Genomic DNA, 13,924 nt, shown 5'->3' with positions numbered 1-13,924 from the left:
TTTCTTTCTTTCTTTCTTTCTTTCTTTCTTTCTTTCTTTCTTTCTTTCTTTCTCTTTCTTTCTTTCTTTCCCTTTGTTTCTTTCTTTCTCTCTCTCTCTCTTTCTTTTTCTTTCCTTCTTCCCTCCTTCCTTCTCTTTTCTTTTCTTTTCTTTCTGATGGAGTTTTGCTCTTATTGCCCAGGCTGGAGTGCTACGGGATGCTCTTGGCTCACTACAACCTTTGCCTCCTGGGTTCAAGCAATTCTCCTGCCTCTGCCTCCCGAGTTACTGGGACTACAGGCACCCACCACCATGCCCAGCTAACTTTTTGTATTTTTAGTAGAGAAGGGGTTTCACTATGTTGGCCAGGCTGGTCTTGAACTCCTGGCCTCAGGTGATCTACCCGCCTTGGCCTCCCAAAGTGCTGGGATTACAGACATGAGCCTCTGCGCCCAGCCAAGACCCCGTCTCTTAGAAACAAACAAACAAACAACTATGTTGGGAGGATGGAGAGAGGAACAGTTGGGTGATGTGATGAGTTAGTCCTCATCTTCTGTAACAGGGCGTTGTGAGGAACATTACTAGTGTTCACTAATATCTGCTTCTCCCTGCTTTGCGTCATATAGAAGACTATTTCTCAACCCCTTACAGTTGGGCATGGTCACATGACTACTTTTGACCAGTCAGCTTCAGGTGGAAGTGACGTGTCGCCACCAGACTAAAACTTAGATGATCCTGCAGCTGCCTCTTCTCCCTCTCTGGTGATCAAGGAGGCCTTGGGGTAAGATAGTAGGGCCATAGGAGTAAAGCAGCCTGGAATTGCCTCCTGGAATTTAGTTGTCCTGGAAACACTGAATGGACTCTGTGAGAGATAAACCTTTCATTTGTTAAACCACTGGAATTTGGGTATTTAGGCATAGCGTTTCTTAACCAAATCCACGCTTCAACAAATACTGTCTAAAATGGATGAATCAAGAAATAGGCTGGGCGCGGTGGCACTGGGATTACAGTGGCTCAAGCCTGTAATCCCAGCACTTTGGGAGGCTGAGACGGGCGGATCACGAGGTCAGGAGATCGAGGCCATCCTGGCTAACCACGGTGAAACCCCGTCTCTACTAAAAAAAAAAAAAAAATACAAAAAAACTAGCCGGGCAAGGTGGCGGGCGCCTGTAGTTCCAGCTACACGGGAGGCTGAGGCAGGAGAATGGCGTAAACCTGGGAGGCGGAGCTTGCAGTGAGCTGAGATCCGGCCACTGCACTCCAACCTGGGCGACAGAGCGAGACTCTGTCTCAAAAAAAAAAAAAAAAAGAAAAAAAAGAAATAGCCACATAAGCATATTCTTTAGCATTGTGGAGATAATCGCTATAAGAATAGCTAAAAACATTCAAAGTGGTTGCCTCTGGGGAATGGGACAGAGGAGTAAGTGAGCAAGGATGGGTAGGGGGCAGCTGTTCTCATTATCGTCCTGCATGACTTTTTACACTATGTCATTGTGTTACATTGGCAGACATAAAATTTTCTTTCCTTTTATTTTTGAGATAGAATTTCACCCGGTCGCCCAGGCTGGAGTGCAGTGGCGCGATCTCACTGCAGCCTCTGCCTCCCGGGTTCAAGTGATTCTTGTGCTTTGGCCTCCTGAGTAGCTGGGATTACGATGCCCACCATCAAGCCTGGCTAATTTTTGAATTTTTTGTAGAGATAGGGTTTTTCCATGTTGTCCAGGCTGGTCTCCAACTCCTGAGCTCAAGCAATCTGCCTGCCTCAGCCCCTCAAAGTGCTGGGATTACAGGCATGAGCCACCACATCTGGCCAGAAATAAAATTGTCTAAAAAGCTATATACATATATGTAATTTGGAAGGATCCCCAGCAAGTTGTGATAGTGGCTGTCCCTCAGGAGGGAGGGCGTGCTACACAGAACGTGCGAGGGACTACTGATGTGGCCAGACATGGGCGGGCACTGTGAGAAAGGAGGCTACCCAGATGGAAATCCAGTCCAGGGAGCTGTTTGTTTTTAGACATGGGGTGTTGCTTTGTTCCCCAGACTAGAGTGCAGTGGTATTTTCAGAGCTCACTGCAACCTCAAACTCCCAGGATCAAGTGATCCTCCTTCCTCAGCCTCCTGAGTAGCTGGGTCTACAGGCACACTCCACCATGCTCAGCTAATTTTTTTTTTTTTTTTTTGAGACCGAGTCTCGCTCTGTCGCCTGGGCTGGAGTGCAGTGGCCAGATCTAAGCTCACTGCAAGCTCCGCCTCCCGGGTCTACGCCATTCTCCTGCCTCAGCCTCCTGAGTAGCTGGGACCACAGGCGCCTGCCACCTCGCCCGGCTAGTTTTTTTTTTGTATTTTTTTTTTTTTTTTAGTAGAGACGGGGTTTCACCGTGTTAGCCAGGATGGTCTCGATCTCCTGACCCTGTGATCCACCGTCTTGGCCTCCCAAAGTGCTGGGATTACAGGCTTGAGCCACCGCGCCCGGCCTTTTTTTTTTTTTTTTTAAGAGACAGTGTCTTGCTGTGTTGCCCAGGCTGGTCTCAAACTCCTGGGCTCAAGCAGTCCTCGACCTCAGCCTCCCAAAGTGTTAGGATTACAGGCGTGAGCCACCATGTCTGGCCAAATCTGCCTTTTAGAGTGAGCCGCCAACTTACATGGGTGATGAATTGTGGGGGAGGGAGGCTGCTGCAGTGTCCCCGTGCGAGCTGGTGAGGTTGGACTAAGACATCCACGTCACAGATGTCTCTTGAGAGCCTGCTTTTTTTTTTTTGAGACAGAGTCTCACCCTGTTACCCAGGCTAGGGTGCAATGGCACGATCTAGGCTCACTGCAACCTCCGCCTCCTGGGTTCAAGCAATTCTTCTGCCTCAGCCTCCTGAGTAGCTGGGATTACAGGTGCCTGCCACTATGCCTGGCTAGTTTTTGTATTTTTAGTAGAGACGGAGTTTCACTGTGTTAGTCAGGCTGGTCTCAAGCTCCTGACCTCGTGATCCACCCATCTCAGCCTCCCAAAGTGCCGGGATTACAGGCGTGAACCACTGCGCCTGACTGAGAGCCTGCTTTTTTTGCCGGGCACTGCTGGTAGGCCCAAGAATACAGCAGGGAACAAAATGGATGAAGTCTTCTGACTTCAGGGAACTTACATGGGCGAGAGACCCAAGTGGGCAGAAAAGAAGATGAATGTAAGTCAGGAAGTGGTTTGTGCTGTAATGAAAAATGAAGCCGCTGAAGGAGCTAGAGTTAGTCGGGAGGATGGTACTTTAGATAGAGTGGTCAGGGAGGGCCTCTCTGAGGAGGTGACACTTGAATAGGGTCCTGAATTAAGTGATGGAGCAAGCCATGCAAAATATGGGGGGACCAGGGTTCCAGGCAAGAGGCAAGAGCAAGTCCAGAGGCCCGGGAGTGGGGAGGTGGGAGTGGGCTTGACGTGTCCAGGAACAGCAAAGAGGCCAGTGTGTGGCAGGGGCACATCGGTGGAGGAGAACATGCTGGGAACTGAGATCCCAAAGGTGATCGGGGCAGCTTGCAGAACAGAGAGAATTTTGGGAAGTCGCTGGGGAATTGAGAGCAGGGGCGTGGCATGATTTGTCTTGGGGCTGGAGAAGGGAGTCTAAGATGGCCAGAAGGATGGGGTGTGGCTGTGGGTGGAGGAGAGAGAGGGGGGCCGTGAGGAGAGGAGCCTGGGGCCCTGCCTGGCAGGCAATCAGCGCTGGGCCGCTCAGCCCGCTTGGACCAACTACAGCAGCTTCATCACCCCACTTCCCAGCATCCCAGCCCCCTCTGGGAATGGAAGGATCCTTCGCAAATCAAAATAGCAGGCAAAGAACAGCCTCTAATTGTTCTGCGTAAGAGCAGAGAAATTAGACGAGTCAGCTGTGGGGTTGAGACCGCCTCCCACACAGCTGTGATCCCACACCCCACTGAAGACACTTCCTGAGACTTGCAATTCTGCTGTCTCTGAGCAAAACTTTTTCCTTCTCCAGCCCCAGAGCAAATAGCAGCTATTTGGGAGGGAGTAGGACAGATGCTGCCCTGGAGGACAATGAGTGAGTCAATTTCTTTTCAACCAAAAATACCAGTCACTTCATACAGGAACAGCCTTAGCTGATGCAAGTTTATTCCACCATTCAAAAACACTGAGTGCCTCATCCTAGGTGTCCAGGGCTGGGCATGGGATCAGAGAGATTCTAAAGGAATGGAGGCACACAGTATGGGACCACCCCTGGGGTGGAGGAAAGAAGGAGCACGGGAGTCAGGAAGTCTCAGTTCTCGCCTCGGCTCTGCCACTGTTGCTGCGTGACCTTAGATGAGTCATGCTGCCTCTCTGGGCTTCAGTCTCCCTCTCTCTCCCAAATGGAGGCTTTAGGCTACGTAGTAATTCTCAAACTTTAGAGTTCATAAGAATCACTTGGGGTGAGGAGGTGCTTCTTAAACATGAAGATTCCCAGGCCCCAGTTCCAGAAATGAAGATTGATCAGATCTGAGGTGCAGTTCAGGACTCGGCATTTCTTCCAGGCTCTTCTGGTAATTCTGAAGTGAGCCCGCCGGCCACGCTTTAATAAAATCACTTCCCCTTAATGTGTCTCTCTTCGTGCTCTGGAATTCGAGGAGTCACTCATGTAACCGTCCTCCGGGTATCTCAGATCACTCCAGAGGCATGAGAGTGGTGTCATGTCGCCCTGCCTCGGGGTGCCTGCGTGTTGCTGTGGTGGTGACACTGCATTTGGTAAGGTCTGGCTCAGTGTATGCAGTCTCCTCTGGGCTACCTGGTGCCCCGCCCAGGCCCTGGTGCAGAAGGGGCCATGGCTGTAGACGTTGGCCAAACGGGGTCAACTGCAGTGTAGATAGCTGTGCAGGGCAGAGAGCATGGAGGGATAATGGGAGTGCTAGGTGCAGAGTTTAGCTGCAGACATTTGCCCTGGATCCCTGGGCTCATGCCCTGGGTTGGACGTGTGACCCTGTCACCTGCTGCGCTTCCCTACACCACTGTGGATGGAAAGAGGGATGCACTGTGGCTTCTGCAAAGAGGTGAGTCCAGTTACATGGGGACGAGGAGGCCTGGATGGAGCCACAGGAAGGACTGGGGGCTCCGGTCTACCACAGAGGACACCCAGGGGGCCTCAGGCCCCAGCCAATCTACTAGGCAGTGTCCCTTCATCAGAGTTGACCAATCATACTCTCCAAAGGCCAGGTCAGTGCCAGAAGCTAGAGAATCAAGTCACTGTGGTCTAGCCCCCAGCTCCATTCTTCACCTATGAAGAAAAGAACAGTGATTGTGTCCAGAGTGCTCTCCATGTATCAGGCTTGGGGCTAAGTGCTGTGTTAGCTTATTAAATTTTCACAGCCATCCTAAGAGGTTGCTACAAACATCACCCCTCTTTTTACAGTTATGAATGCAGAGCGTTAGAGAGCTCAAGTTTCTCAGAGTCACTCAGCTAATGTAATAAATAGTAGAGGCAGGATTAGAACCCAGATCTGCTTTCTGCTGGAGCCCAGTTTTATTTTTAAACATATTGCTTAGTACCTCTTAGAAGATAAAGATTTTTCTTTTTATTTTATTTACTTATTTATTTTTGAGACAGTGTCATGCTCTGTCACCCACTCTGGAGTACAGTGGCACGATCTCAGTTCACTGCATCCTGTGCCTCCTGGGCTCAAGCGACCCTCCCACCTCAGTCTCCCGAGTGATGGGACTATAGGCACGCACCATCATGCCTGGCTAAATTTTTTTTTCTTTTTTTGGTAGAGATGGGGTTTCACTGTGTTGTCCAGGGTGGTTTTGAACTCCTAGGCTCAAGCGATCCACTTGCCTTGGCCTCCCAAAGTGCTGGGATTACAGGCGTGAGCCACCGCGCCTGGCCTAGGATTTTTCTTAAAACACCTTCTGCCAAAGTTATTCACAATCAGAGAAATCCTTTTGCTTCTGTTGTAGTGGAAAGGAGTAATGCCAGATCAGATAGTGCAGGGTTCTAGTCCCACCTTTGCCCCGACCCTTTTTTTTTTGAGACAGAGTTTCACTGTTGTCACCCAGGCTTAAGTGCGATGGCGCAATCTCGGCCCAGTGCAACTTCCGCCTCCCAGGTTCAAGCAATTCTCCTGCCTCAGCCTCCCGAGTAGCTGGGACTACAGGAGCACGCCACCACACCCAGCTAATTTTTGTATTTTTAGTAGAGACGGGATTTCATCATGTTAGCCAGGCTGGTCTTGAACTCTTGACCTCAGGTGATTCACCTGCCTTGACCTCCGAAAGTGCTGGGATTACAGGCGTGAGCCACCGTGCCCAGCCTCCCCTGACCTTTTGCATGACCTTGGGAAAGGTACTTCCCCTCCTTGAGTTTCATGTGAAACTGAAATCTGTGAAATGGGATTAATTACACATGCATTTCCTTCTAAGGTACACTAAGATGAAGACGGCCACCAACATCTACATCTTCAACCTGGCCTTGGCTGATGCGCTGGCCACCAGCACGCTGCCTTTCCAGAGTGCCAAGTACCTGATGGAGACATGGCCCTTCGGCGAGCTGCTCTGCAAGGCTGTGCTCTCCATCGACTACTACAATATGTTCACCAGCATCTTCACGCTCACCATGATGAGTGTCGACCGCTACATCGCTGTCTGCCACCCTGTCAAGGCCCTGGACTTCCGCACTCCTGCCAAGGCCAAGCTGATCAACATCTGTATCTGGGTCCTGGCCTCAGGCATTGGCGTGCCCATCATGGTCATGGCTGTGACCCGCCCCCGGGGTGAGTGAGTAAATGCACCGTGGCACAGGCCACTGACCACAGGAGGCAGTACATGGCCCTTTGTGGGCTTGCAGGGCACTTATCAGGGTGAATGTAGGTGGCTCACCAGCAGAGGTTGGATTCTGATCAAGATCAATGATGGTGTGGTGACTGGCCAGTGGGAGTATAGAAGGTCAACCAATGGGAATGGGAATAGCTGGCCAGTGGGACACACAGATGGTTGAATATTGCGAGGATGAATGACTGATCAGTGGTCTTATGGGTTGCTGGCCAAAGGGATTGTATGAATTTATGAAGGGGATTATGGATGGCTGGTTATGTACACGTAGGTGGCTGGCCAGGGATGTGTGGATGACTGATCTATAGAGAGATGGATGGATGTCCAATGAGGTAAGGGTGTCACTGACTAGTGAGCAGTGGAGGCCACAAGTTCTGTGTTCCCATTTTAAACTCCCTTTCATCCTAATTTGAAAACCATTAGCCTGGATGACCAAAGCAAGGCCTAGAGAATGGCCTGCAGGGAATGACTAATAGGAACTAAAATGGTAATTATTATAGTACCTGCCTGCATTAGGGGAGCTGCAATAACATTCTCCATAGCTCAGGGGCTTGACACAGTAGAGGTTTCTCTCTTGCTCCCATCACTATCCAGTGTGAGTAGGAGGAGCACAGTCATTCAGGGACCCAGCCTTCTGTTGATGGCTTCAGAATCTTCTACTGCTGGCATCTGGCCAGCAGATGAATATGGAGAGGGAGCGGGGAGAAAGCACAGCCACTTTAAATTTTGACTGGGGTGCAGTGGCTCATGCCTGTAATCCCAGCATTTTGGGAGGCCAAGGTGGGTGAATCACTTGAGGTCAGGAATTCCAGACCAGCCTAGCCAACACGGTGAAACCCTATCTCTACTAAAAATATAAAAATTGGCTGGGCGTGGTGGCTCATGCCTGTTATCCCAGCACTTTGGGAGGCCGAGGCAGGTGGATCACGAGGTCAGGAGATCGAGACCATCCTGGCTAATGTGGTGAAATCCCATCTCTACTAAAAATACAAAAAATTAGCCAGGCGTGGTGGCAGTCACCTGTAGTCCCAGCTACTTGGGAGGCTGAGGCAGGAGAATGGCATGAACCTGGGAGGCGGAGTTTGCAGTGAGCCAAGATTGTGTCACTGCACTCCAGCCTGGGTGACAGAGCGAGACTCTGTCTTAAAAAAAAAAAAAAAAAATTAGCCAGGCGTCGTGGTGGGTGCCTGTAGTCCCAGCTATTTGGGAGGCTGAGGCAGGAGAATCACTTGAACCTGGGAGGCGGAAGTTGCAGTAAGCTGAGATCGTGCCACTGCACTCCCCCTGGGCGACAGAGCGAGACTTGTCTTAAAAAAAAAAAAATGATGGCCCATCTCTTCCTAGTGACAGCTGGTCACATGGCCCCACCTTAATTCAAGGAAGTTTATTGTTTAGAAGGGCACCACAGACACAGGAACTAACCTCTCTGAGTCATACTATAGCATGAGATGTTGAGAAAAAAGAGATAATATGTGTAGAATACTTAGGACAAGTCCTGGCTCACCTCCAAGGCCCAATGAATAGCCTCTATTAAATGATTAAGCCTGTGAGATAGACAAGGCAGGAACTCCTACCTCCATTTGACTGTAGGAAAACAGAGTCAGAGAGGTCAGGTGGTTTACTTAGGGTCACACAGCCAGGCATTTTGTGGAATTTGGCCTGCAATCTAGGGTTCCTGCCCCCAGGTCTGTTGCTCCTTCTAGTCCCTTGGGTGGAAGTTTGCAGAGGGTCGATGCTGTGGTTGGGAGAGAACAAGCTTCTTGGTTACCCTTGACCCTCACAAGGGCAGAGCCCCTGGTGCCCTTTTACAGCCTATGAGCCATTGGTCTTGACTCAGCAGCAGAGCCCCATTCCTTACTGTCAGCCTTCAGTTTACAGGCCATTAATTGCATCCCTGCTGGGGCTGGACCAGATGGGCCTCCTCACTCCACAATCCCTCACACACACACTTTCCCAGTGTGTGCCATCAGCACTTATTGGACCTGTGGGCCACTTGCTGTGTGATCTTGAACAAGTGCTGTTCTGGTTCCTATACAATGAAAGTCTTGGACTCAGCTCTTTCTAGGGGTCCTGCCAGACTGATGTCCTGTGGACCCACTCTGTCTGTGGATCCCCAGCCCCTTCTCACCTCTTAGCCTTAAGTCCATTGTGTGGCTTCTTAAATCCTAGCATTCCAAGAGATCCTGGAAGTCCCCTGGGCCAGCCTCAGGGCTGTATCAGAATCCCACAACACCCCCTAAGGTGTTCATCCAGCCCAAGCCCACATTCCCGGAATGGGGAGCTCATTTCATCCTGGGCACCCTTCCTATCTCAAGAAGGAAGTCCTTGAGTTAAGCTGAAATCTGCTTTCCTCCGAGAAGGAAGGAAGGAAGGAAGGAAGTTTTGTTTTGTTTTTGTTGTTGTTTTGAGACAGGGTCTCACTCTGTCACCCAGGCTGGAGTGCAGCGACAGTGTCCCAGCTTACTGCAGCCTCAACCTCCAGGGCCCAAGTGATCCTCCCACCTCAGCCCCCCAAGTGGCTGGGACTACAGATGTGCACCACCATACCCAGCTAATGTTTTTTTTTTTTTTTTTTTTTTTTTTTTTGTAGAGATGGGGTTTCGCCATGTTGCCCAGGCTGGTCTCGAGCTCCTGGACTTAAGCAGTCCACCTGCCTCAGCCTCCCAAAGTGCTGGAATTACAGGCGTGAGCCCCATGCCTGGCCAGGAGGTTCTTGTGATTAAGCTGAGACCTGCTTCCCTCTGGGGAGGCTGACCCTATCCTTGAGTACTGGACTCCCAAACATATGTGCCCCTTTTCCCTGTGGGTACACCAAGAGCTTGAACCCCACTGTGCTAAATGCGTTAGGTGCCTTAGCCTATTTAATCCTCACGACAATCCTGGAGATGTGGGTACTGTCATTAGCTCCACTCCCGTGAAGCTCCAAGAGGTTTAGTAATTTCCTTACACTATGTAGTAGGGCCTGAGTCCTGCTCCCAACTCATGTTGTCTGTCTTAGAAGTCCTGTTCCCAGTGGAGCTAGTTTGGAAATGGGTCAGGATGTTTTGAGTTACTGCAATGACTGGCATTCAGTGGGCTGAGCTAAATGATTTCATTACCACCACCCATGGACACAAAGGCTGATAAAGGGGCCAGGAGAGAACATAGGGGACCTCCCAGATGAGGGCCAATCCTGCTGGGTCTTTTAGGATGACTAAGAGTTCACCAAGTACAGAAGCTGAGGAGGACATTCTAGACAGAAGAATCCCCTTGAACAAAGGCTGGGAGGAGGTGGTGGGACTTGCCCAAGCCTTGGAAGGGTGGGTGAGCAGGTGGGGGCCCCTTAGGCACACAGGCCCCTCACCCCATGTGTCTTTCCTTGTTTCCGCGGCCCAGACGGGGCGGTGGTGTGCATGCTCCAGTTCCCCAGCCCCAGCTGGTACTGGGACACGGTGACCAAGATCTGCGTGTTCCTCTTCGCCTTCGTGGTGCCCATCCTCATCATCACCGTGTGCTACGGCCTCATGCTGCTGCGCCTGCGCAGTGTGCGCCTGCTGTCGGGCTCCAAGGAGAAGGACCGCAGCCTACGGCGCATCACGCGGATGGTGCTGGTGGTGGTGGGCGCCTTCGTGGTGTGTTGGGCACCTATCCACATATTCGTCATCGTCTGGACGCTGGTGGACATCGACCGGCGCGACCCGCTGGTGGTGGCCGCGCTGCACCTGTGCATTGCTCTGGGCTACGCCAATAGCAGTCTCAACCCCGTGCTCTACGCCTTCCTCGACGAGAACTTCAAGCGCTGCTTCCGCCAGCTCTGCCGCAAGCCCTGTGGCCGCCCGGACCCCAGCAGCTTCAGCCGCGCCCGGGAAGCCACGGCCCGTGAGCGGGTCACCGCCTGCACCCCGTCCGACGGTCCCGGCGGTGGCGCCGCCGCCTGACCAGGCCGTCCGGCCCCCAGCACGCTCCTCCCTAGTGACCCGGCGGCCACATGAGTCCCAGTGGGAGGCGCGAGCCATGATGTGGAATGGGGCAGTAGAAGGTCGGAGGCTTGGGATCGCCAGATGGGGCTTCTGTTTTGGAGACGAGGCCGGGCCGCGAGATGGGCATGGGGTGGGCCTCTGGTTTGGAGCGAGGCAGAGGGCAGATCAGTAGCGTGGGGCCTCTGGGCTGGGTGCCCCGTCCACGGCTCTAGGTGGGGCGGGAAAGCCAGTGACTCCAGGGGAGGAGCTGGACCTGTGGCTCTGGAACTGAGTCCCTAAACAGGGGATGTCCAGGGAGACGGGGCTTCATCCTTGAGACAGCCTTGGTTTCTAACTTGGAGCCGGACTATTGGAGTTGGGGATCTGGGCCCAGGACCCAGGAGGGGCAGTGGTGGGGACAGTTGCTTGAAAACTGAGCTGCAAGACTGGGTCTCTGTGTAGTAGGGAGGAGCCTCCTGTGAGGGGAGACCCAGAGACAGGACAGCCGAGTGTGGCCACAGCTCAAGATTTGGTCACTAGAGAGGGGGCCTGTGCAAAGGGCCTGTGGCCTCAACTTCGGATACAGTCCCAGCCCCGAGTTCTAGCAAGGGGCAAGGATCCCTGAGGTCCAGGTCCAACTTGACACCTCTATAAATAGAATATAAAAGACTGAGGGGCCAAGCGTGGTGGCTCAAGCCTGTAATCCCAGCACTTTGGGAGGCTGAGGTGGGTGGATGGGCATAAGCCCAGGAGTTTGAGACTAGTCTGGGCAACATGGGAGACCCTGTCTCTACAAAAAATACAAAATTAGCCAGGCAGCTCTGCACCTGCAGACCCAGCTCCTTGGAAGGTGAGAGGATCCATTGATCCCAGGAGTTTGAAGCTGCAGTGAGCTATGGTGGTGCCACTGCACTCCAGCCTGGGAGACAGAGCAAGACCTTGTCTCTAAAAAAAAGAGAGAGAGGGAGAATGAGGGAGGAAGAGATAGGAAAAGAGAGAAACAATATACCTTTTCTCTTTTTGACAGTCATATATTTCCTTGGAACGGGCAGAAATGCCTCAGAATCGAAGTGGCCACAGTGGGGCTTGGGACAGGACAGCAGAGCAGGGGGCAGCTGCTCCAGGATAGGGTAATAAGGCAGGACCTTGGTTGGGGTAGGGTCACCAGACCTGAGTACTAATGGGAGCCCAGAGGCTTGGGAAGGAGAAGGCTTCCAAAACCATCTCGAAAACTCAGGCCCGGAGTGGACCTCTGTGGCAAGGAGTGGTGGTGGGTGGGTTGAGGAAGAGAGGTGGGCTCCTGCCTCAAGATTAGGTCTTCCAGTGGAAGGTGGATGCTTTTTGTGGGTCCTCAGGGCCCTAGTTTCTCTGGCCCAGATACTGGAGGACAGAGGACCACCTACTTAAATCCTGTGGATGGTAAGTGATGCCTGGGACTCTTGGGGATGGGGGAGGAGTATGAGAAGCATCAGTTTGCACTTGATGCTGGGTCCTGGGCCCCTGATAAGAACCTGGATGAAATCCTCTTCCGTTCTCCCAACATCTGGCTGCACCCATGTGTCTGGTGTCAGTGACTCCAGTGAACTGGAACTGCCCATATGAGGACCTGACCTTGAAGGAACTGGGGGAGAAGCTTTTGTAACTGCAATGCCGGCATCAGTGTGCATCCCCCTCTGCCTTTCCCCCCCACAGGCTCCCCAGGTTCCCCACCTGCTCCAGCCTAGCTGCCCCCTTCATGCTACTGAGAGTGGCATCCACCTGGAGTTGGGTGTAGAAGTTTCTCTCTTCATTGGTTTGGCATTTTATTCAGGCACTCCTGGATCTTTGCTTCCCAGAATATCAGTGTCTGTCCTTGTTCCCTGTACCTCCCCCGTGCCTCATCTCCTCTCCCCCCACTGCTCTCCCCTCCCTCACCAACACTGCCTCAGTAATGCACCCCTGACTCCCTATTGAAGCAGTGTGCTGACATCCTTGTAAAAACAAATTTAATTTTCTTCCTTTTTTGGGACAGATGGAAAGAAATTGACGTCTTTGTCTCAAACAAAAGAAAAAAGAAAAAGAAACAATATACTTCTTTTCCTTTTGACAACCATGTCTTTGGAACAAAAGCTGGGAGGCTGTCACTCCAGCAGGGACTGAATAGCATGCAGGGGGCTGGGGACTTAGGCACCAAGAGGGGCTTTGGGCACATTAGGCAGAAGGGAAGCCCTTGGAGGGCAAAGTACAGCCCCCTTCTCAGGGTGAGGCTCCCAGCAACCCTAGACCCGGGGATGTGCCTCCTTTGGGAAATGGCTTCCCCGGATCCTGGAAAGATGTGGGGCCGTGCCCAGCACTCACATCCAGCCTGCCAAGCCACTGTGACCTGGGATCCCAAGCCACCTAGATCACTCTCACTACCCTGTGACCACAGAGACCCCTGTGTCTGAGGGTGGGAGGTCATCAGCATGGCAGGAGACACTTCTTCTCATCAGGGGCTCCTCCTGTGAATGCTTTGGGGGTATGGCAGAAAAAGGAGACAATCTAGGAACTGGGGAAGACTCCTGAAAGAAACGACATTGGAGTCAGGCTGTTTACTCTCCCTGCGGGGACTGTGTCCCCTCCCAGGATAGGCCTGTTTCAAGGCTGCTTGAAGCCCACTCACTGCCATCTCCTGTGTCTGTAACAGATCTGGCTGTTTTTTGCCCTTTCTGATACATAAATCTGTCCTGGGGTCAGCAGGGCCCGGGTCCGGACCACGTGTGTTTCAGGTAGTGCCAACTGGTATTGAAATCTACTTCATGCCAGGCATGCACTCTGGGCGTCAGGACTTGGAAATGAGTCAGCCTCGGCCCTGCCCTCAGAAAGCCTGAGCCAGTGCTGGGACATAAAGTATCAACAGATGATTGCACCTCAATGTGATAAGTGCAGTGACAGGGAGTCCTAGGGAGGGTGTCATGGGGAAGTGCCTTTTCTAGCTCTTCACTAAAACACATGTTTGTAGCAATTCTGTAAGAGGTGGAAAAGGGTCGGGGGCCCTGAAGGATGAATAGGAGTTGGCCACCAAGAAGAGGAAATCACGTGTGTGGACGCATGGGGATGTTTAAATGCTTGGTAAACCCAACAAGTTGGGTGCAGCTAGAGCATGGGGCTTAACTGAGCTCTTCTGTGTGCCAGGCTCTCTGCCAAGTGCCTTGTGTGCATCAGCCCACCTGATCCTCAGGACAGCCTTGTGAGG

General features: G+C 52.2%; 1 protein-coding gene across 3 annotated transcripts in view; it reads left to right on the top strand.

Annotated features, from left to right (window-relative positions):
* The window catches only part of OPRD1 (opioid receptor delta 1), a 52,839-nt gene extending 41,491 nt beyond the window's left edge, over nucleotides 1-11,348 (top strand). Inside the window, exons 2-4 of one of the 3 annotated variants that reach the window (XM_026457244.1) lie at nucleotides 3,954-4,016; nucleotides 6,365-6,714; nucleotides 10,148-10,697. In XM_026457244.1, coding sequence (XP_026313029.1) covers nucleotides 3,954-4,016; nucleotides 6,365-6,714; nucleotides 10,148-10,689 — 955 coding nt within the window. In that variant the 3' untranslated portion in view covers nucleotides 10,690-10,697. Of the gene's footprint in view, nucleotides 1-3,039; nucleotides 3,153-3,953; nucleotides 4,017-6,364; nucleotides 6,715-10,147 lie in introns of those variants that run through there. The other 2 variants (XM_023219466.1, XM_023219465.1) reach the window with 2 other exon arrangements.
* Nucleotides 11,349-13,924: the final 2,576 nt, after the last annotated feature.

Source organism: Piliocolobus tephrosceles, chromosome 1 (assembly GCF_002776525.5).
Source record: "Piliocolobus tephrosceles isolate RC106 chromosome 1, ASM277652v3, whole genome shotgun sequence".
Classification (NCBI taxonomy): Eukaryota; Metazoa; Chordata; class Mammalia; order Primates; family Cercopithecidae; genus Piliocolobus; species Piliocolobus tephrosceles.
Note: the sequence above shows the minus strand (reverse complement) of the source record. Positions and strands in the feature narration are given on the sequence as shown.